Below are 21,853 nucleotides of genomic sequence, written 5' to 3' on the forward strand. Positions count from 1 at the left end.
TTGCAGTGACCTTCGCCCAGATTGTAAGCAGCATGTAGGACCACTTTTAGTAGAGCCACGAAGGACTGTAGATATATATAAGTAAAACAAGTGAGAGTTCACAAGATGCCAAAATGGAGCTTAACACAGTGGATACACTCAATGAAGTACACTTGAGGATTTATTTATCAATAATTGTAAAGCTGTGGGGAAAGACTTTCAGACAGCTGAAGGACATTCTTGAAAGGGAAGGTGCAAGGCTCCAGAGGAAAGTAAGAGCTGCCATCTCCAGAGTGCATGCATGTAAATTAGTCTGTTACCTCTCAGACCCCCCCTCCCATGTGTCACATGCGCATCTCATGAGTCTGAGTGCCTTCAGTAAGTTAGTCAGCTGCTTCTGAGACCCACCAGCACCCCGTGTGTCACATGCGTTTCCCTCGGTAGTCCCAAGCCTCGCTGCCTGACATGTATGGCTCGCCCAGTCCCTTCCTGGTTGCATCAGCTGCACTCTGCCGAAGTTCAGACACACGCAACGCGTAGCCCAGCAGCGAAACCCGAATATGCCCTCGCACTACATCCCCAACAATGCCTTGAGAGAATGCGAAAAACTGCATGACGGGAAACCGGGTCCGCACAATAGCAGGTAAATTAAACCCGCATCCGGGTGGGTTCTAGACCGGTCTCCAAAGCAAAACAAAGCTGCAGCGCACAGCGGTCTCCTACTGTGAGGCGCGAGACACACAACCACACTCTGCCGCTTACTTCTTGCTGAGCTTGTCTGCGTCCCCGGGATGTGCTTCCACTGCGTCCGCCATGTCTGCCACTGAGACAAGGAGCAGAATGTAATACATCCGGGTACCGGAGGCGGGGAGGCGGCTGGAGCTTTTCCGGGTCAGCAGAGGCGGCTGCTACAGGCAGAGGGTGCGCTGGGGAAGCGGCGTCCGCTTCCACTCGGTTTCGGCGCATGGCTGTTGGGTGCCGTTTGAATTATGCAACCCAGGCCAGGCGATGCGGCGGAGATAAGGGAGTCACGACAAAAGAGCCAGGTGAGTGGGGGGTGGCTGCGTGAATGTGTGTGTGCGCGCGCGTGTGTGTGTGTATATATATGCAGTGTGTGTCTGTGTGCGCATGCGTGAGTGAAGCTGTGAATCTGAGGCAGGGGATGAGCACAGCGCCATGCGCGCCCACGAGGAGAAATCGGCGCTCGTGCCCATCTCCTGTCTCAGATTCCCAGGGAACTGAAAACAATAGGTCTTTCGCTGACGCGAGACCTAAAAGCGAGAGCAATCTATGCTTGTCCTACCCTGTCTGAGGTGACCACAGGAGCTATGTCCTAGGACTATTCTTATTCACCCGTCTTGAGAGATAAACATAACACAATAGACGGAGCAGCGCCTGTTAGCGTAATTTCTTCAGGGTAGGTGATAGCTGTGTATGCTATCTACAATCTACCAGGTGACGATGGCACATAGGCAGGAGTCAAGGGCTGAAAATTCCCGCACACAAGGGGCCTGTAGGAAACTACAAAACTCTATCCGTAGGATAGGTAAGACAGAGTAAAAGAGGACAAAGTAGAGTGTGAGGGTGTGAAGACTTAGTGACTGCAGAGTGTGAGGAAATGGGGTAGGCCTAGATGGTTTTTGGAGGAAGGGTAAGGAGTCGGTCGGAGGCTAAAGGGGTTAGTTAGGCAAAGATAATGCAAGTTGACATAGGGTTGAGGGAGAAAGAATTCCACTTCAGGTTGGAGGAAGTAAAGAAAGGTGGGTAGAGACGACAATGTTAGACATGTGATTGAAGATGTGAGCTATAATGAAATTGAAAAGTGCGAGGATGTGGTGAAAGATAGTACCGGCTGAATGGTAATTGTGATGAAGACATGAATGGGTCAGAGGAAACTGGGTGAGAAAAGGAAGATGGGTGAAATAAAGTATGTTCAAGCAGGGAGTGGGTAGGAGGGATTGGTCAGAGAAGAATGCAGAGTGGAATTTTGGAGGGAGTGGCCTATCCGGAAAGTATCAGCACAGGTAAATATGCTGAATTGATGTGGGATGATTTTACCTGCTTTAATACTTCCTGAAGAAGACTGTAAGGCTGTAGTTGAGAGAGAAGCTCATTGGGATTCGTTCTATGGAGTTAAATGTGGATAAACTCTACATTAACATCTCTTGAGAGAGGAAGAGCTGCTCAAGTGGGTGTAGTTGAGAGAGAAGCTCATTGGGATTCGTTCTAAGGAGTTAAATGTGGATAAACTCTACATTAACATCTCTTGAGAGAGGAAGAGCTGCTCAAGTGGGTGTGCCTATAAGCGAAAGAGGAGCAACCCACATGACATAGCCTAAGAGGAAGAGATACCCTCATTGGAGTTGACATTAAAGTGAAAGAGGAGCAAATAATAGGAAGACACACCTAGGGAACAGAAGGGAGATGCTTTAGGAGGTACACACTTGAGTGAGCACAGAGCGGCATACAGATAGTCAATGCTAAACCAGGAAAGCAACTTTAACTCAGTTGAGTCAGGCAGGAGTAACAACATATCAACCTACCAGGTATCTTGCCACCCAGAAAAGTGGGTGTTGCTAGGAGTGGAAATGCTGTGGCTGTAAATGCTTATTAGGGATTTATAATGGGATGAAGGCTACAGGTGTAAAAGAATGATATAGTTATTTAAAACAAGAGACCGGTGTCCTAGCTCCAAGTCAGTCCAGGCCTAATGGGGAGAACGCCGCAGAAAGATGCCCTTAAACTTCCACCCTTTTCTAAGACACCCTGGGAGAATGGGTTGAATAGACAGGAGCAGAAAGCACTAAGTAATAGCATGCTTACGATATACAGTCTGTCAATGGGTCTTGTAGGCATACTCCTAAAATATGACATCCTAATCTTGGAATATCGATGTTGCTTTGCTGAGCAGAGAACATTGGTGGTTCTGACAAGTAATGAGCATTTAAATGACATCCTCAGTTCTGGTCGATTTAGTAAATTAGATATATACAAAGACTTCCTAATGGCCGGGTTAATGCATGCGTTTGAATGACATTTTAGTGCTCTTGAGCCTTAGAATGGAGCCACAGTAATCGCTATACCCTACATTTCAAACCTGGATGCTTCCAATAATGTTAAAGAAAAGTTTTTCCTTTGGTCAGAATCTGTATGAAGGCCAATCACGCCTCAAAAGTCAATCCACATGCATCCCACCTCGCACACCATTCAGAACGTATTAAAGCACTTATAAAGAAAAATGTATACAAAAAGCTGTACTTATTGCTTAATAAAAACGTATATCATTGCACAATATCTCATAACAATTTCTAAAACAATTTCATAAAAACACATTCATGAAGGAAGATCATAACAAATGGCTACAACAGTCCTCAAGGAGAATAGATCTAGACAACAAACTGTGTCTTATAAATGTTCATTTGGATCCTATTTAGACAACAGAGGGCATAGGTCTTTCCCTGTCACCATTGCACTGTTGCTATTGCCCGCCTGACATGATCACATGATGTGGTCCCCATCAGACGTTTTTCTCTCCTCTCAGCCATTATCTCTTTCTTGCTCTACAAATCACACTACCTCTTTCCTCTGACTTTCGCCTCCGCCCTCTTACTCATGCTTCATGGGTAAGACACAAACCAACATCATTTCCCTATGTGCACATCCTTCTCACTTTACCTTCCCCGCCTACATGCTATCCTATCACACTTGCCCTCCTGCACGCATTCCTATTGTGTCCTTCACTTCCCTGCACCAGACCTACTGCCCACAACCCCATTTTTGTAACTTCGTCTGTTAATCACCGACCTTTCAATGTCATACGGAGTACTCTGGCCCTATATCTAGCTCCTAGCCATCCTGTAAATAATAACACAAACTATTGGGATATTGCATAGAAATCTAACGTGTTCAATGCAAAAACAGCCAGAAAAATAATAAAAGGCAATTGCCTAACCAACTACCAAGAGCTTCACAATCTATCTCTTGGAGCATAAAATGCAAACATATATACATTGTGGTACAACATTTATACACGGTTTCTTAATGGAAATCAATGAAAGCTAGAACATGTGAAAGTCGAAATCTACCAACAAGCACTAATAAGCGATACAAGTAACGCCAGCAAGAGTAGACTCTACTGCTTTAGAACAAGGCTTACAAGAACGGTTCAGCTAAAATGTGAATTATACAACATGAAATGATACAACAGGAACTCATTGTTAGACGGACCGGGAGGGTCGGCCGAGTATAAGGGGAGAGGTCTCCAGGGAGAGCCGTCTCCAGCGATCGTACAGACAAGTAACTTCCCCCCCACAGACGGACACCACACAAGGATAAGGTTGAACGATACTTTATCAGCAATTCTTCGAATACGGTTAAATGATACAAGGAGGTCTGGACTCAGGGGTCCCCTCGGTTCGGGTCTCTGGTGGGGAAAGGGGTAGCGGGACAGTCTTGTTACCAATTGGGTAGATGGATCGCTCTCAATCCTCGAGCTCGGCGTTCTAGATGATCGGTCCGCGGCGGAGCCAGCAGGTCCCGAGATGGTTGAAGGTAGCGACGGTCCGCGGCGGAGCCAGCAGGTCCCGATGAAGATGGAGGTACAAACGGTCCGCGGCCACGCCAGCAGGTCCCGATGACGATGAAGAGTTACGGAGGTTACGGCAACGCCAGCAGGCAGGACGATAGTTCACAAGGAGGGACTACGGCAGCGCCAGTAGTCCGTCAAGGATGAGTTCTTCTCTGCGTCTCTCGACTCCAGGATACAACTGCCTTCCTGCTCTGGAGCTGCCTCAGTTATAGGGCTGGTGCCCTTTGATGTCCGGACCCTCGCACTTGGAGGTCGGGGGGTCCAGGATGAGGGAGTCCAGACACCCAGCAGGGGGGTGGAGCCAGCGCCCGGGGAGGCTGGGGGCGAGCGGTACCTGGCGGGGGAGAGCCATCGACACCTCTTTCTCCCATTGACCTGCCAAGTAGTCCGCTCACCTCCTGGGTGGATGGTGGGGCCAGGATGTCTGAGGCCTGGCCAGGCCCAGGGTTAGGGTCGATCGGAGGCCACGCGGCCTCGTGGTGTAGTGTCCAAGATGGCGCCCAGGTCGGGCGCGCGGGCCAGTAGTGGATCGGGCCTACGAGGTCGATATGTTCAGAGGCAGGGGTCCCGGAGGGGACGGAAAACGTGAAGTGGTGGTGTGTGACCCTTGAGGGACCGGGCTCGGGCCTGGTCGGGCAGAGGGGGAGCGGGCCCTTCATGTGGCCTGTCCAACATGCGTCCCCCCCAGCTGAAGGCGGGGAGAGTCACCCATCCTCTTGGGGACTCTCCTCGTCGAGGCGGAAAAAGCGTGACAGGCCATCCGCGTTGGCGTGATCTTGCCCAGGTCGATGTTCCACAGTGAAGTCCATCCCTTGTAGGGAGATGGACCAACGTAGTAGTTTTGGGTTCTCCCCCCGCATCTGCATCAGCCACTGCAGGGGTCGATGGTCGGTCTGTACCCGAAAGTGTGTGCCAAAGAGATAGGGCCGGAGCTTTTTGAGGGCCCATACCACGGCGAAGGCCTCCCTCTCGATGGTGCTCCAGCGTTGTTCTCGAGGTAGGAGTCGCCTGCTGATGAAGGCCACTGGCTGATCAAGGCCTTCGGGGTTCAATTGAGACAGGACCGCCCCCAATGCCGTGGTCGGAGGCATCCGTCTGGACGACGAATTCCCGGCTGTAGTCAGGGGCCTGGAGCACAGGGGCGGAGCACATGGCGGCCTTCAGTTGTTCGAAGGCTGTTTGACAATCTGGGGTCCAGTTGACCTTCTTTGGTTGATTTTTGGACGCGAGTTCTGTGAGGGGCCCCACTATGGTACCATAGTCCTTCACGAACCGTCGGTAATAGCCCGTGAGTCCCAGAAAGGCGCGTACCTCGGTCTGGGTGCTGGGGGGCTGCCAGGACTGGATGGCGGCGATCTTGAGCTGCAGAGGGGCCACCAGGCCGCTTCCCACCTGGTGTCCGAGGTAGGTTACGGACCCCTGACCAATCTGGCATTTGCTGGCCTTGATCGTGAGGCCAGCTCGCTGAAGGGCCTGTAGCACCGCTCGGAGGTGGTGGAGGTGGTCGGACCAGTGGTGGCTGTATACAGCGATGTCGTCTAGGTAGGCGGCGCTGAATCCTTCGAGCCCGGCCAAGACCTGATTAACGAGTCGCTGAAACGTTGCTGGGGCATTCTTCATGCCGAAGGGCATGACCTTGAAATGATAATGGCCGTCAGGAGTGGAAAATGCAGATCGTTCTTGGGCCCGGGATGTGAGGCCGATCTGCCAGTAGCCCGCCGTCAGGTCGAAAATGCTGAGGTAGCGGGCAGCTCCCATGCGGTCGATTAGTTCGTCTGCCCGGGGGATGGGGTGTGCGTCTGTTCTGGTGACCGCATTCAAGCCCCGGTAGTCGACGCAGAACCGGAGTTCCGGTGTGGTGCCGGGAGCGGCTGCTTTGGGGACCAGTACTACTGGGCTGGCCCAGGGGCTGTCTGAGGGCTCAATGACCCCGAGCGTGAGCATCTTGGTTACTTCTTCCTGGATGCAGGCCCGTACCCGATCTGGTACGCGGTAGGCCCGGTGGCGGATAGGGGGGCTGTCCCCCGTGTCCACGTCGTGCACACACCAGGAGGTGACACCTGGGGTGAGGGAAAACAGGCTGGCGAACTGCAACAGAAGGTCTCGACATTCTTGGCGTTGTTCCAGGGTGAGGGCCTCCGAGAGTCGGACCCCGTCCACGGAGCCGTCTTTCTCCCGAGTCCGTAGGAGGTCAGGGAGGGGTTCGGAGTCTTCTTCGGCCCCATTGTCTGTGGCCATCAGGAGGCTGAGTTCTGAACGCATGAAATGGGGTTTCAGCCTATTAGCGTGGAGGACCCGGAGGGGGTTCCGTGAAGATTCCATGTCGATGAGATAGGTGACAGGGCCCTTGCGCTCGACTACTTTGAAGGGCCCCGTCCACTTGTCTTGCAGGGCGCAGGGTTCGGTGGGGGACATCACCCATACTTGTTGGCCGGGTTCAAATTCGATGGAGGAGGCATTTTGGTCATACCATTTTTTCATGTCCTCTTGACTGGCCTCCAAGTTTGCTTTTGCCAGCTCTCTGAACCGTCGGGTCTGGTTGCGGAGGGTTAGGAGGTATTTGAAGACATCTGGAGGGTTCTTTAGAGGGGGCATTTCCCAGCCTTCCTTGACTAGGCTGAGCGGTCCCCGTACGGGGTGTCCATACAATAGTTCAAACGGGCTGAAGCCGAGGGACTTCTGGGGGACCTCTCGATATGCGAAGAGGAGGCACGGCAGTAGCACATCCCACTGGCGACGGAGGGGCTCTTCCAACCCCCCAATCATCCCTTTGAGCGTGCGGTTGAACCGCTCAACGAGTCCGTTTCCTTGAGGGTGATAGGGGGTCGTGAATCGGTAGGTGACCCCATACTGTTGCCAGAGGGACTTCATATATTTGGAAATAAAGTTCGTGCCTCTGTCGCTGACGACTTCTCGGGGGAAGCCCACACGGGAGAAGATCCCCATCAGGGCCCGGCCGACTACCGGGGCTGTCACAGTTCGCAGGGGAACAGCCTCGGGGTAGCGGGTGGCGTGGTCCACCAGTACCAGGATGAACCGATGTCCTTGTGCTGTACGGGGGTCCAGGGGCCCCACAATGTCTATCCCGACCCTCTCGAACGGGGTGGTGACCACTGGAAATGGTTGCAGGGGGGCTTTTAGTTTGCGGCCGCTCTTTCCACTGGCTTGGCACGTGGGGCAAGATCGGCAATGCTGGAGTACATCATTCCTCATTTTAGGCCAGAAGAAGTGGGTCACTAGGCGGCTGTAAGTTTTATCCTGACCCAGGTGTCCAGCCAGGGGGACATCGTGGGCCAGATTTAGCAAGAAGTCTCTAAAACGGAGGGGCACCACTAGCACTCGACTGGCCCCCAACTCCGCGATCCTTTGTTCACTGTATAGCAGATCATTGTCCCAATAAACCCAATGTGTTCCGGAGGTATCCCCTGCGCTCTGGGCGAGGGCTTGTTGGCGGAGTCCCTCGAGGGAGGGACAGGTCTTCTGCTCTTGGCGAAACTGCTCCTGTGTGGGCCCCCCCTCTTGAGGCCACTGGTCGAGGCCAGCGAGGTCCGGAGGTTGAGCTGGTTCTGGGGGGACGGCACGGTCGGTGTCTTCGACTGGAGCGACCGGGGGCGGAGGCGCCGGCCATTCAGGTTCCTCGGGTCGGGGATTGGCACGGGCGGCCATGGACCGGGTGGTGACGCACGCCCAGTCCGGGATGCCTAACATCCCCAGGTGTTCTCTTCGTTCTACGGCTGCCCACGGAGAGCTTTCAAGGTCATTCCCCAGGAGGCAGTCTACGGGGGCATCATCTCGGACCGTCACCTTCAACATGCCGGAGACCCCTCCCCATTCGAAAGGGACGCAGGCCATCCGACACAGACTCTCCGAGTTATCGGCTGAACGGACAGGGCAGAGAATGTTTGGTAGGAACTGTTCTGGGGTCACCAGGTGACAGCGGACGGCTGTTACACTGGCCCCGGTGTCACGGAGGGCTTCGGCCCGGCGTCCATTGATGCTCACCCATTGGCTGTACTTCCGGGTGTTAGCGGGTAGGGGGACCCGCGGGACCATGTCTTTCCCCCCTAAGCAGGCTAGAGCCATGGCGGCTGGCTCCCATTCTTGATGTTCTTGCTCATATTCTTCTTGTTCCTCGGAGATCTGTTCTTCCCCCAGGGCAGCGGCAGCCACCTGGCGGGGTCTCGGGCTCTGGTTCTGTGGGCAATTTGGGTCGTTTGCGTAGTGGCCGACTCGCTGGCATCGATGACACGTGACATTGGCCCTATATCCCGGTCGTGCCGGGGTGTTGCCCCGGTTAGCCGGGGGAGTGGTGCTGGCAGCGGGGGCGGCCGGAGTGCTGTCTCTTCCTCTTCCTTGGCCTCCTCCTCCTCCTCCTCGGGGACGGTGCTGACCGTGGTGGTTTCGGTTCTGCTCATAGGACCCATTCCGGCCCACTCTGGTGATTTCCCACCGGTCAGCTTCGGCTGCGAGCTGCCGTGGATCAGACAATTTGCTGTCGAGGAGGTGCTGCCGGAGCTCGATGAAGCAATTGTTTGACAGATGCTCCCACACCATGAGGTTGAAGAGCTGTTCGTAAGTTGTGACATTGCTTCCCTTGATCCAACCCTCGAAGGCTCTGCTGAAATAGTTAACGTACTCCACCCAAGTTGTACCCGGGATGCGGGTGCAGTCTCTGAACCTCTGGCGGTACATCTCGGGTGTGAGCCCATAGCGGGTGAGGAGGGCTGCTTTCATGTGGTCATAGGAGGTCATCAGATGGTCCGGGAGCTGTAGCAGGGCATCGCGGCCCTCATTGAGGAATCTCCCCCATAGACCGGCTCCCCAGTCGCTTCGATCGATCCGGTGGGAGGTCATAGCTATTTCGTAAGCCTTGAACCATTGTTGGATGTCGTCCTCTCGGAAGTATTCTCGAACGACATCCTTGGGGATGTGTACCTTCTTATCTGTTGCTCCCGGGGTGCGGGGTTGCTCGGTCGCCCCTGATTCCTTGTTCTGCTTGCGTAAGTCTATCTCAGCTAATTTGCGCTCATGTTCGTATGCCAGTCTTTTTTCCTCGAGCTCTCTTTGTCTCTGTTTTTCCTCTCTTTCTTCTCGGAGCCTCAGATGTTCTAAGTTCAGTTTCTGTTCGGCCAACTTGAGTTCACCATCCATTTTGAGCCGGGCCATTTCTAGTTCGTGTAGTCTTGTTCTTTCTCGTTCCTGGATCTCGTCTTGCGAGAGACCCGTTCTTCGCTCCTCGGAAGCCGCGGTGTCTTTTTCCACTGTTGCGACATTTTGGTCCGGGGGTGTGACGGCCTCGGTTTCTGCCCAGGACTCCAGGGCCTGCTTGAAATCATCTTTGGTACTTAGACCGGTGGTAGCGATACCTAGTTCGATGCAGAACTGTTTTAATTCACGATGGCTGTATTCTTCCAATTTCTCCCTCTGAAATTTCTCGGTGGATCCGCTTTCTTTGGTCGTCATCGTGATTTCGTCGTGGGGTGAGCTACTCTCTGTACGATTATGCGGTGATTCGGATCGCGCCGCTGGCCACCAATGTTAGACGGACCGGGAGGGTCGGCCGAGTATAAGGGGAGAGGTCTCCAGGGAGAGCCGTCTCCAGCGATCGTACAGACAAGTAACTTCCCCCCCACAGACGGACACCACACAAGGATAAGGTTGAACGATACTTTATCAGCAATTCTTCGAATACGGTTAAATGATACAAGGAGGTCTGGACTCAGGGGTCCCCTCGGTTCGGGTCTCTGGTGGGGAAAGGGGTAGCGGGACAGTCTTGTTACCAATTGGGTAGATGGATAGCTCTCAATCCTCCAGCTCGGCGTTCTAGATGATCGGTCCGCGGCGGAGCCAGCAGGTCCCGAGATGGTTGAAGGTAGCGACGGTCCGCGGCGGAGCCAGCAGGTCCCGATGAAGATGGAGGTACAAACGGTCCGCGGCCACGCCAGCAGGTCCCGACGACGATGAAGAGTTACGGAGGTTACGGCAACGCCAGCAGGCAGGACGATAGTTCACAAGGAGGGACTACGGCAGCGCCAGTAGTCCGTCAAGGATGAGTTCTTCTCTGCGTCTCTCGACTCCAGGATACAACTGCCTTCCTGCTCTGGAGCTGCCTCAGTTATAGGGCTGGTGCCCTTTGATGTCCGGACCCTCGCACTTGGAGGTCGGGGGGTCCAGGATGAGGGAGTCCAGACACCCAGCAGGGGGGTGGAGCCAGCGCCCGGGGAGGCTGGGGGCGAGCGGTACCTGGCGGGGGAGAGCCATCGACACCTCTTTCTCCCATTGACCTGCCAAGTAGTCCGCTCACCTCCTGGGTGGATGGTGGTGCCGGGATGTCTGAGGCCTGGCCAGGCCCAGGGTTAGGGTCGATCGGAGGCCACGCGGCCTCGTGGTGTAGTGTCCAAGATGGCGCCCAGGTCGGGCGCGCGGGCCAGTAGTGGATCGGGCCCACGAGGTCGATATGTTCAGAGGCAGGGGTCCCGGAGGGGACAGAAAACGTGAAGTGGTGGTGTGTGACCCTTGAGGGACCGGGCTCGGGCCTGGTCGGGCAGAGGGGGAGCGGGCCCTTCATGTGGCCTGTCCAACACTCATTTGTAATGCGTGCACGTGTACAATAATGCTAAGGCTTTACTGGGCTTCATACAGGTATCAAAATGAAATCATGAGTTATTAATACAAATCTGTCATCTAACGTTAAGGCAGACATGTGGAGGTGCATTTTCACAGTACATACGCAAACACTAAAGCATATAGGTAAATACATTGTTATGTTCTTTATCCTAACCGCTGTAAATCACTGCCTCCTGGTGCAACTCAATAAACCTTCTGCTGCATCTTTCTACATCCTGCACACAGTCTCTGCTGTCAAATTAGCCAGAACAATTGACAGGACTGCCACCAGAGCACTAGTTAATCAATTCTCTAACACATAAAATCTCAACAATATCGTTCTTTTACCCACTTCTTCCTCTCTGGCAAAATGATCCAAAATATCTCCTGTTCTTTCTGGGAATACCCAAATTTCTTTTCACTGCCACAACCATTCATCACGCTTTATAATAAACGTCGGATCATTAACCAAGAACAAGATCTACAGCTACAGCCTCATACCGGATAACAATCTTGACCTCCTCTTCATCATCTAGGAAGCAGTTATGCACCAATCCTTCAAGAGCTCCTCTCTGAGGGTTACCTAACCACATTTATGAATAACTTAAACATGAATAATGAGGTCTAGCTACTACTTTCTACATCTAGTATTACAGTTTTCTAAGCATCCTCCTGTGACTAGCTACTTGCCTAATGTCCGCTTCCAATGTTCCTGTTGGAGGGATCTGGATTACCATGGTGGAGAGGAACAGCACATGTGGAGGAAGGATTCAAGTCAGGTTAGACGTCAGTTCAGATGTAGGTTCAAGTCCAGTAAGTAACAGGGAAGTCTGATGGCCTATAGAGTTCCATGTTACAGCTAGGCCACAGAAAATAAAAGACGAGATGGATTCGCTGTCCGTAGAGGTAATTTAGGACTCATGATTATACAGACACTATACCACTGGAGCACAGGAATCCTGCCTGGAAGACATTGAGCAGATGGGGGGATACAATGATTTGCTGGAGCTCCTAAGTAATAACTAGCTTGACTCAAATGAGATGCTGCAGATTGTTAGAGGTTTTGGAAGTCCAATAGTTGGAAGGAAGGACTTTTTCAGATTAGATACAAGACACGAATATGTACTAATGATGTGAGAGAGTCAGATTTGTAGGGCTGGCAGTGGTACTTGAGTGATCCACAATGCTCTGTTAGCCAGTAAAGAGAAATACTTCTACTTCAGAGGCAACAGGACTAAGTCTTCCTAAGGTCAGGATATAGGTGCATCTCATCTGTTATACCCAGATGCCTAACACCAATTTTTTTTTTTGATATTGGCAACATCTAGTAACAACATTACCACCAACCGAAAATCAATAACAGTGATATTGTTTTGTTGGTAAGTTATAAACCTGCTCCAATGAAGCGATCATATACAAGAATAGAATTACAAAAGCGACAACAATGGAAGCTACACTTAATTTAGGTTGGTTAAAAGAACGGACCTGTAACTTCGAATACAGTTCTACCAGCGTGCCTCAACTCAGGAAAGACATCAATCCCATCAACACATAGACTAAAAACAAAGTTTTCAACTTGGAATCATCCAACGCAGAGACAGAAGCTAACATGTTCTATTAAAGAAAGATGAGTTTACTATGAACAGAAAAATTCTCAATGCATCATCCTCAAACACAATTAAAATTACATTCTACGGATAAGCATCTCCAAGACACATCCCCCTGCTCAAACAGCATTTAACATTATTAACCCATTTCAGCCTTCTCCCACTTTGCAATGATAACAGAGAGCATTGTAACACTGCACTTGCAGGGCTTTGTTGATCACTACCACTGCACTGATTATTAGAATATCTCCTGTCCCTGCTGGATAATTTTCTTGCTACCACAGAAGGGTGAAGTCATTGACAACATGGATTTCGAGCTGCTGTTTTGAGACCAAGCCCTGTATTTGATACACACATTTATGGTCAGGAAGCAACAATGTAACAAACTGGGTAATGCCTTCTCCTGGTAGTTTGGCATTAAATGTAAGATCCCGCAGGGTTCTTCTCTGTCAAGTTTGTTACTCAATATTTTCTAAAAAGCTTTATTTCACTTATTCATGGCACAATAGACAGCAGTTACACCCATAAGGCCAGTGACATGTAGGAGTATTTGCGTTGGTGGTGCGGAGATGATTTTTCATTGACAACTTAGGGGTTGGAGGAGACTGTGGCTTTGAGAAGCTAAAGTTACACTACAGGGAAAAAAGGGTGCCATCCACGATCGTTTTGGTGATTCTTCTTCTTTTCTCAAACAGGCACCTAATCTGGGAAGGTATTTGTGGGCCAACAATTCAAATCTGGCTGAAGGGTTAGAAGGTGCCCATAGTAATAGTAAACTAGAAAAAAACAAAGCTTTGTTTAGGGGCTGCTAATATATCAAGTGGCTGTCCTCCAGTTTGTGCACAAGTTCCTACTCATTTGATTTTCAAAGTCAAACAATAGGAAGTCGTCTTTAAAGCCATTATTGAACTGTATTGCCTCACAGTCATCAAGTGTGTGTGACTTTCAATCTGAGTTAAGATTCAAATATATTCACAGCCTAGCTCTCAAGTAATCACATACTTCGAGATCTAGCAACTATGGCCTTCAAGTTCAACAGATTTTGTAAACATGCTAGACAGTGGAACTCACTCCCAAAGACTGATTCCAAACATCCACTTCTGCAGAAAAAGCTGTAAAAACTTCCCAAATTGAGGCTGAATTACTGAGTAGGGTATTTTTCTTTAATGCTTCACCCTGCTCTCTTCAGTGGACAGGTTCTTTTTCAATTATTAATTTGCCTCAAAATCAACAGTAACATTTGCAGAGAACCATTCATATAAAATAAAGAAAATGGTAATACGGCATACTGTGTCCGCTACCTGTTTACTCTGGCATAGCGCTCTGAACAAACTTATGTCGAAATTGCAAAGAACTAAAAGTTTTATTTTCTCTCAACTGATTAATTCTGATGAATTTCGGAGCTATAACAATTCCTAACTGCAAGCCACAAATGGGAACGAAATACAAAGAAGTGCCAAGAGATACTAAGTCCCTTAGCAAGCACTTCATGAGGGTAAGCCCTCACTCGCGTCAACATTCCTGATATACAAGAAGTGCTCAGAATCTGATGCGCAAGGGGAGCATCCAAAGTACACAACATGCTTATATGCACAGAAGACATACACATGTCCTCATATTAGCCATAAAAAATAAAAACAGGAAACATGAAAATGGTAAAGCTAATTTAGGGCATGTCTATAACGTCAAGACCAGTTGACCAGAAACCAATATTCTATTAGTGCAGAAAAATCAGAGGATTATTACATGGCTTCTAAATTTTTATTTAGGTACATTTTAACTTATGTCTACACTGAAAATGATTTTTCATCAGGGATTTGCCACTCAATTTCTTACCCTTGTTGAGCTTTCTGGAAGAGTTCCCTGAGCACAGACTGCCGGAACTGGTCAGGTAAACTGTTTGTTTGATTGTCTTCAAGGAAAATCTTGACTATTGGCTGAAAAAATGGTACACCGCACTGCATCAGTTACTTGAACAACATTCTCAATTTAAAACTAGATTGTAACAGTCTCAATATTGTATATATGCCAAGCTGTTGGAGTCTAACTCGCCATTACTACTGCTCAATTCATGATCATAAAGATATTTTAAATACAATTTGCAATAAAGCTGTTCTGAACCAACATTTTGAGATGTCAAAAAATAAAATGCTCCTTGTTCCCTCTATTTACATTTTTCAGAATGGAGAACAAGTAAAAACAGGTGGCTGGAATCACATCTCCGTGAGATCAGTGCTCATTGCTGACATCGGATTTGACTTTCAGATCAGAAATTCAATGTCAGCTAGAGCCCTTCACCCTTCTGAGGGTCTGGAGGATTAGTGGACTAATGCATCTACTGTAGGGGCCAGTGTCGGACCTCATTGTCACAGGTTCAAATCCTGGTGGGTCCAATCAGCCTTTCATCTTTCTGAGGTCGATTAAATGAGTATCATTGAATTGGGTAGCAATAAACATCTGTTATCCTGTGCCAAAATATCCTTCTGGATGAACATGCGCTTTACAAATACCAATGTTTTGTTTTATGTTATTACTAACTTCTATTATGGTAAGTAATAATTGCACCTGGTATTTATACTGCTCAAGTTACCAAAACTACTAGTCTATATTTCTCATTGGTTGTGCATGTAAACAAGTGCTTCAAATTATCACTCCAAAATGAAGCATAGCAAGAAACAATAGCTTTTTCTAAAAGTGGAAATTGTAGCTAGTATTCTTTCCACCCAAGACAGATAAGGTCTGTGAAATAAACAACCAATGATCTACTTGCAATTCATTGTACTACAAAATTCAATCAGAGTAACTGCAGGACTGACTAGTCGATGAAGTGACATGCAGATTACTAAAACCAAGGGATCTCTCTAATTTACAGGATACCATGCATGGGTCAAATGTAAAACAGAAATGGACAACACAGGAAATATATCAAACAAACTGTGCTCTCATGTTTCTTACTTGGCCGTTTCCAGATCTAAGGCAGTTATGGATTACACTATAGAGTGATCCTTGAGACGATGGCATGTCAGAAGGGGGAGCAAGAACACCACACGCTTGACAATAACCAGCTAGCCGCTTCACATCGATCGTGCAATGGACCGATACTGAACCAATCTACAAAAATGAAGGCAATTGTTATAGAGCAGAGGCAGAAAATGACAAAAGTGTTTTAAAACATCAGAAGTAACTGAAAAACAACATTTCTCCAGAGTGGATATCTGTCTCAGAATCGGGACCTTTAAACACCCCAGGACTCAACCATTTTCAAATATTTTATATGTGTTTCACATCCCCACAATGGAAAGAGAAGTTGTAGGAATGTGCGTACACAGAGCTGGCAACACTTCTTCTGAAGGTATGCTCAAGGGGACAAAAATAGTACTTTGAACCAAGCTAAAGAAGATCCCTTGATTAGAAGTAGAAAAAGAAAGACTTTGTAAGCAGGGACACAAAAGTTCACTGAGGGGAGAGAAAGTCTGAATGGTCTCCTTACTGCCCCCAATGCGAACAAAAAGGTGAAAACAAGAGCAAAACTTATGACAACAAAGGCCAAAATAGAGAGGCTTCAATTATGCATTTATGTTTGCAATTATAAATGTGTATAGTGAAAAAAAAGCAAAAAGCCTTGGGCATCCAAAAGCTCAGGAACAGTGTTACGTCATATAATGACCGTTACCTAGAACATAACAGTTTTATTTTCTTTCTTGAATGGCAATAACTTGGTGTAAAGTTTAAAACAGGTAGGGCAATTCAATATTTTAATGGCTCGAGAGAGAGAAAAGATCTTCATTTTTCACATAGCTTATTCGATCAAGAGCAGCTAATTAGCGTTTTGCCCCCTGACCTAAGCTCATTGTCTAGTTGGTACACTTGTTACGTTTTCCAAGTGTACCAGCACTTTACCAATGCTGAATTATGCGTTAAGGTTAGGTATTTAAACTCAACCCTCATCTCAAAGGGCAACCAGAATCTTTCCATCAAGCCTGGAGAAATGCGTTTCCTCCTTGGGAGGTTATTTACACCCTTCATAGCTACATTATCAATTGCTTGAAGTAGCCTTGTTTCTTTGGTAGTAGTCTCGAAAAGTGCTTTACAATAATCTATTTTGGCTTCAATCTTTATTCTTGAGATGTGGCCATCTCTTACAATTCTAAAACAGAAGTGGATTGTCTCAGAACGTTGGTATGCTATTAAGCTACAGAAAGTTTCACTGAAATGACTACTTATAAACATTAGCAAGTCAAAGTAGATCCCTAAAGTTTTCATTTTTCCCCTCAATATAACTGTTGAAGTGCTCTCTACAGAACACGGATACTTTTTTTTACCCCATTTTATAGTTACATCAGAGTCTCATAATAAAAAGTCCATTATATGCTCAATGAGGTTTGGCCCGATCAAACCCATCCATTACTTAATGTTTTTGAATTTTTTTTAAGGGTCTTTTGTCCAGTGAACCTATACCTGGGTGTCGTCAAATCAGTTATGAAAGATAATCTTTAATTTTAGTAATCTCTGGGCTAAACCAACTTCTCTTCAAGAAGGAATTTGTCTACATTACACAGTCCATCACCCTCCAATCACTGAGAAGACATGCCCCCCTTCCTTGTTGTGTCAGGCACCGACACAAAAATAATAGTGTGCCTGAGATTATCAAAAGCTGCTAAAAAATCTAATATATGACAAGAGTAGAGTCATCCTTGTATTTGAAGAACAGGGCAGTTTTTGTACCTTGATTAACCCTAAAACCAGACTAATGAGTACCCAAAACACTGTTCATCTCTAGGTAATGTTGAGAGTGAAGGGGATGTTGTAAATCAACCTGTAATTTTTGTTGAGCTCTGTACTATCCAGTGTTGTTGTTTTAGTAATGAGGGATATCGAGGCTACCTTTCATTTTGCAGGATGTTCTAGCTCAAGGTAGATTTATAAATCCGTTAAGAAAGGTGTATTCTAGGACGTGAGTCTATGAATTGTCTGTAGGTCATAGTTGTAAGGATATTTCTTTAGTTTCGGGTAGAATGTTAGTTTCTTTAATTCCATTAGTAAAACTACTTTTTATTTCCATCATTTTTAGGGCTCGCCTGCTGATGAGCTTCTGCGCATAGCTGGCAAAGCTCTATTGTGGCTTATCCAGAGTTTAACCACCACTGGCGATTCCACTGGCGATTCCTTGCAGTGCATGTGCTTTTTAGGTCAATGCGCAAGCGCAAGCCCTAAAAAGCGCGTGCACAATGCCACCAGCCGCCCAGCCGCCTGCCTGCCTGCCTCGCATTACCACATCAAAGGCAGCCCAGCCTCCCCTCCCACAGCTTCTCAGCGTGCGCCCTGCCTCAGGCTGGCATTTCTCCTCCCCTAATTATTCACTGCACGGCCTGCTGCTCCCCGTGCGTCTCGTCACCCTTCCTCCCTTTAATTATTTACTTCACAAAGCAAGCCCACGTTTACTCACTTCTTATTTTCATTCTAAACGGCAACGCTTTGACTTTTAGAGTGCCTTTAATAGTTTAAGATCGGAGTCGCTTTCACTACATATTTGCATTTCTTTATTTCACAAACCAATTGATTTGCTTTTCCAAAGGTGTTGAACCAACAGCCAGTTCTCCCGTACCCAAATTACCCCCCTCCCGCTGTTCACTGTTAATCCAACTTGTCTCTCCTGTCGCAGCCTCTCATCTCCCCACCCCAAACGACTTCCCTTGCCGCAGTCTCCTGAGCGCTGATCGCTTGATTTACAACCACAATAAGTATAACTCTAATTTCCTCGGAAAAATAAATAAAAATCCAAACTGCAAACAAAATATCATATGTAAAAACATTACCATTAAAAACACGAGTACCTCTAACTTTCATAAATACAACACTGATTGCATTGCAAATTCTTGTATCTCAAGCATTCAGTCTCTCCTGACACACCCCACCAGTACTTAAAGCCTGTCTCCCCCCTCTCCTTGACACCCTGTCCCATCTTTAACCAGAGGCTCTCTGTTTCTCACCCCCTCACTCATATCATCTCAGTCTTACAGTCTCTCCTTGTGGCACACCCCACCGGTATTTCACAGCTATCTCTCCTGTCTCCTTGTTACCCTGTCCCTCCAATCATCAGTCTTTTTCTTTCTTACTTGATTACTCATTTCATCTGTCATTCGCTCGGTCCTTGTGGTACCCCCCTCCCTCCCCCGCCCCCCAACTGTACTTCACAGCTGTCTCTCCGCTCTCCTGGTCATCCTGCCCCTTTCTACACTAGAGTCTCTGCTTCTTTCAGTCTCTCCTAATGGCATTCCCCATGGGCTGCCTCTCCGTGTCTACTGTCCCTCTTTTCCCCACATGGCCTCAGTTTTTATCACCCGGCCCCTCTTTCATCCCAGCTTTTTCACTCTTCTCCATCTCATCCATTCCTTCTCATTACAGCTCTACCACCGGTACTTCACTGCTCACTCTCAGCTCTCCTGGTCACACTGTCCCTCCTTTCACCAGAGGCTTGCGACTGCTTACTGGACTCCTCCTTTCACAAGAGTCCCTGCTTTCACGCTCTTCTATTAGCCCCCCAACCTCCCCTCCGGTACTTCACGTACTATCTCTCCCCTCGTCATTCTGTACCTCCTCTCACCAAAGGCTCTCCATTTCTCACCCAGTCCCCTATTTCATCACAATCTTTAGGTCTCTCATTGTGGCACTCTCCACCGGCATTTCACGGACTCTCCTTGTCATCCTGCCCTTTCCTTCACTAGAGTCTTTGCTTCATACCGGACTCTTCCTTTCACCTCAGCCTTTCAACTCCCTATAACACTCCCCACCGGCCGTCTCTCCCCTCTATGTGTCATTCCACCGACACAGCTTCACCGATGCATACACCACACAGCTCCACCGATGCACCCACCACACAGCTCCACCGAGGCACCCACCATACAGCTCCACTGAGGCACCCACCATACAGCTCCACCGAGGCACCCACCACACAGCTCCACCTATGCACCCACCACACAGCTCCACCGATGCAGCCACTACACAGCTCCACTGATGCAGCCACCACACAGCTCCACCGATGCAGCCACCACACAGCTCCAACGACACAGCTCCACCGATGCACCCACCACACAGCTCCAACGACACAGCTCCACCGATGCACCCACCACACAGCTCCACCGATGCACCCACCACACAGCTCCACAGATGCACCCACCACACAGCTCCACAGATGCACCCACCACACAGCTCCACCGAAGCACCCACCACACAGCTCCACCGATGCACCCACCACACAGCTCCACCGATGCACCCACCACACAGCTCCACCGATGCACCCACCACACAGCTCCACCGACACAGCTCCACTGATGCACCCACCACACAGCTCCACTGATGCACCCACCACACAGCTCCACCGATGCACCCACCACACAGCTCCACTGAGGCACCCACCATACAGCTCCACCGATGCACCCATCACACAGCTCCACCGAGGCACCTACCACACAGCTCCACAGATGCACCCACCACACAGCTCTACCGAAGCACCCACCACACAGCTCCACCGATGCACCCACCACACAGCTCCACCGACACAGCTCCACCGATGCACCCACCACCCAGCTCCACCGATGCACCCACCACGCAGCTCCACCGATGCACCCACCACACAGCTCCACCGATGCACCCACCACACAGCTCCACCGATTCACCCACCACACAGCTCCACCGAGGCACCCACCACACAGCTCCACAGATGCACCCACCACACAGCTCGACAGATGCACCCACCACACAGCTCCACAAATGCACCCACCACACAGCTCCACAAATGCACCCACCACACAGCTCCACAAATGCACCCACCACACAGCTCCACCGAAGCACCCAACACACAGCTCCGCCGATGCACCCACCACACAGCTCCGCAGATGCACCCACCACACAGCTCCGCCTAGGCACCCACCACACAGCTCCACCGATGCACCCACCACACAGCTCCACCGATGCTCCAACTAAGCTCCACCGATGCACACACCACTCAGCGCAACCAGAGCATCACTAAGCGCAACCACAGCATTACTCAGCGCCACCACAGCATTACTCAGCGCCACCACAGCATTACTCAGCGCCACCACAGCATTACTCAGCGCCACCACAGCATCACTCAGCGCCACCACAGCATCACTCAGCGCCACCACAGCATCACTCAGCGCCACCACAGCATCACTCAGCGCCACCACAGCATCACTCAGTGCAACAACAGCATCACTCAGCGCCACCACAGCATCACTCAGCGCCACCACAGCATCACTCAGCGCCACCACAGCATCACTCAGCGCCACCACAGCATCACTCAGCGCCACCACAGCATCACTCAGCGCCACCACAGCATCACTCAGCGCCACCACAGCATCACTCAGCGCCACCACAGCATCACTCAGCGCCACCACAGCATCACTCAGCTCCACCACAGCATCACTCAGCTCCACCACAGCATCACTCAGCGCCACCACAGCATCACTCAGCACCACCACAGCATCACTCAGCGCCACCACAGCATCACTCAGCGCCACCACAGCATCACTCAGCGCCACAACAGCATCACTCAGCGCAACCACAGCATCACTCAGCGCAACCACAGCATCACTCAGCGCAACCACAGCATCACTCAGCGCAACCACAGCATCACTCAGCGCAACCACAGCATCACTTAGCGCAACCACAGCATCACTGGTTCAAATATGTTCTTTCAATGTTTCAAGCTGTTTTCAAGCTTTCACGCTTTATTACAAATCACAAAAAGATGTTAATAATTCACTTCTGTTCTTGGATTTTCGTCACAATAAAAAACACTGAACATAATCTTCACAAAAGTTATTCACAAAAGTTTAAGCAATTGCCATTACAAATTAAATAAATTATTTAAGTATTAATTATTCAAAAAAAGTAAAAGCCATTGTTATTTGTAATATCAATACTTCTAAGTCACGTAAATACAAAACATGTTGCATTACAGATACTATAGGTGTCACATTTGCGAAAGTTATAACTATCGGCATTGTAATTGACAAAGTTATTAATTTAGCTATTTTAAAAAATAACACAT

The 21,853-nt window shown here is 49.1% G+C and overlaps 1 protein-coding gene across 1 annotated transcript in view; it reads right to left on the minus strand.

The window, feature by feature from the left end:
• Positions 1 to 21,853, minus strand: part of INTS8 (integrator complex subunit 8) — a 793,677-nt gene that overhangs the window by 615,623 nt on the left and 156,201 nt on the right. Inside the window, exons 9-10 of the mRNA XM_086966019.1 lie at positions 15,736 to 15,891; positions 14,617 to 14,717 (exon numbers count right to left, since the gene is read on the minus strand). Of these exons, the coding sequence (XP_086822145.1) occupies positions 14,617 to 14,717; positions 15,736 to 15,891 (257 nt within the window). The remainder of the gene's footprint in view (positions 1 to 14,616; positions 14,718 to 15,735; positions 15,892 to 21,853) is intronic.

Source organism: Lissotriton vulgaris, chromosome 4_1 (genome assembly GCF_964263255.1).
Source record: "Lissotriton vulgaris chromosome 4_1, aLisVul1.2, whole genome shotgun sequence".
Lineage (NCBI taxonomy): Eukaryota > Metazoa > Chordata > Amphibia > Caudata > Salamandridae > Lissotriton > Lissotriton vulgaris.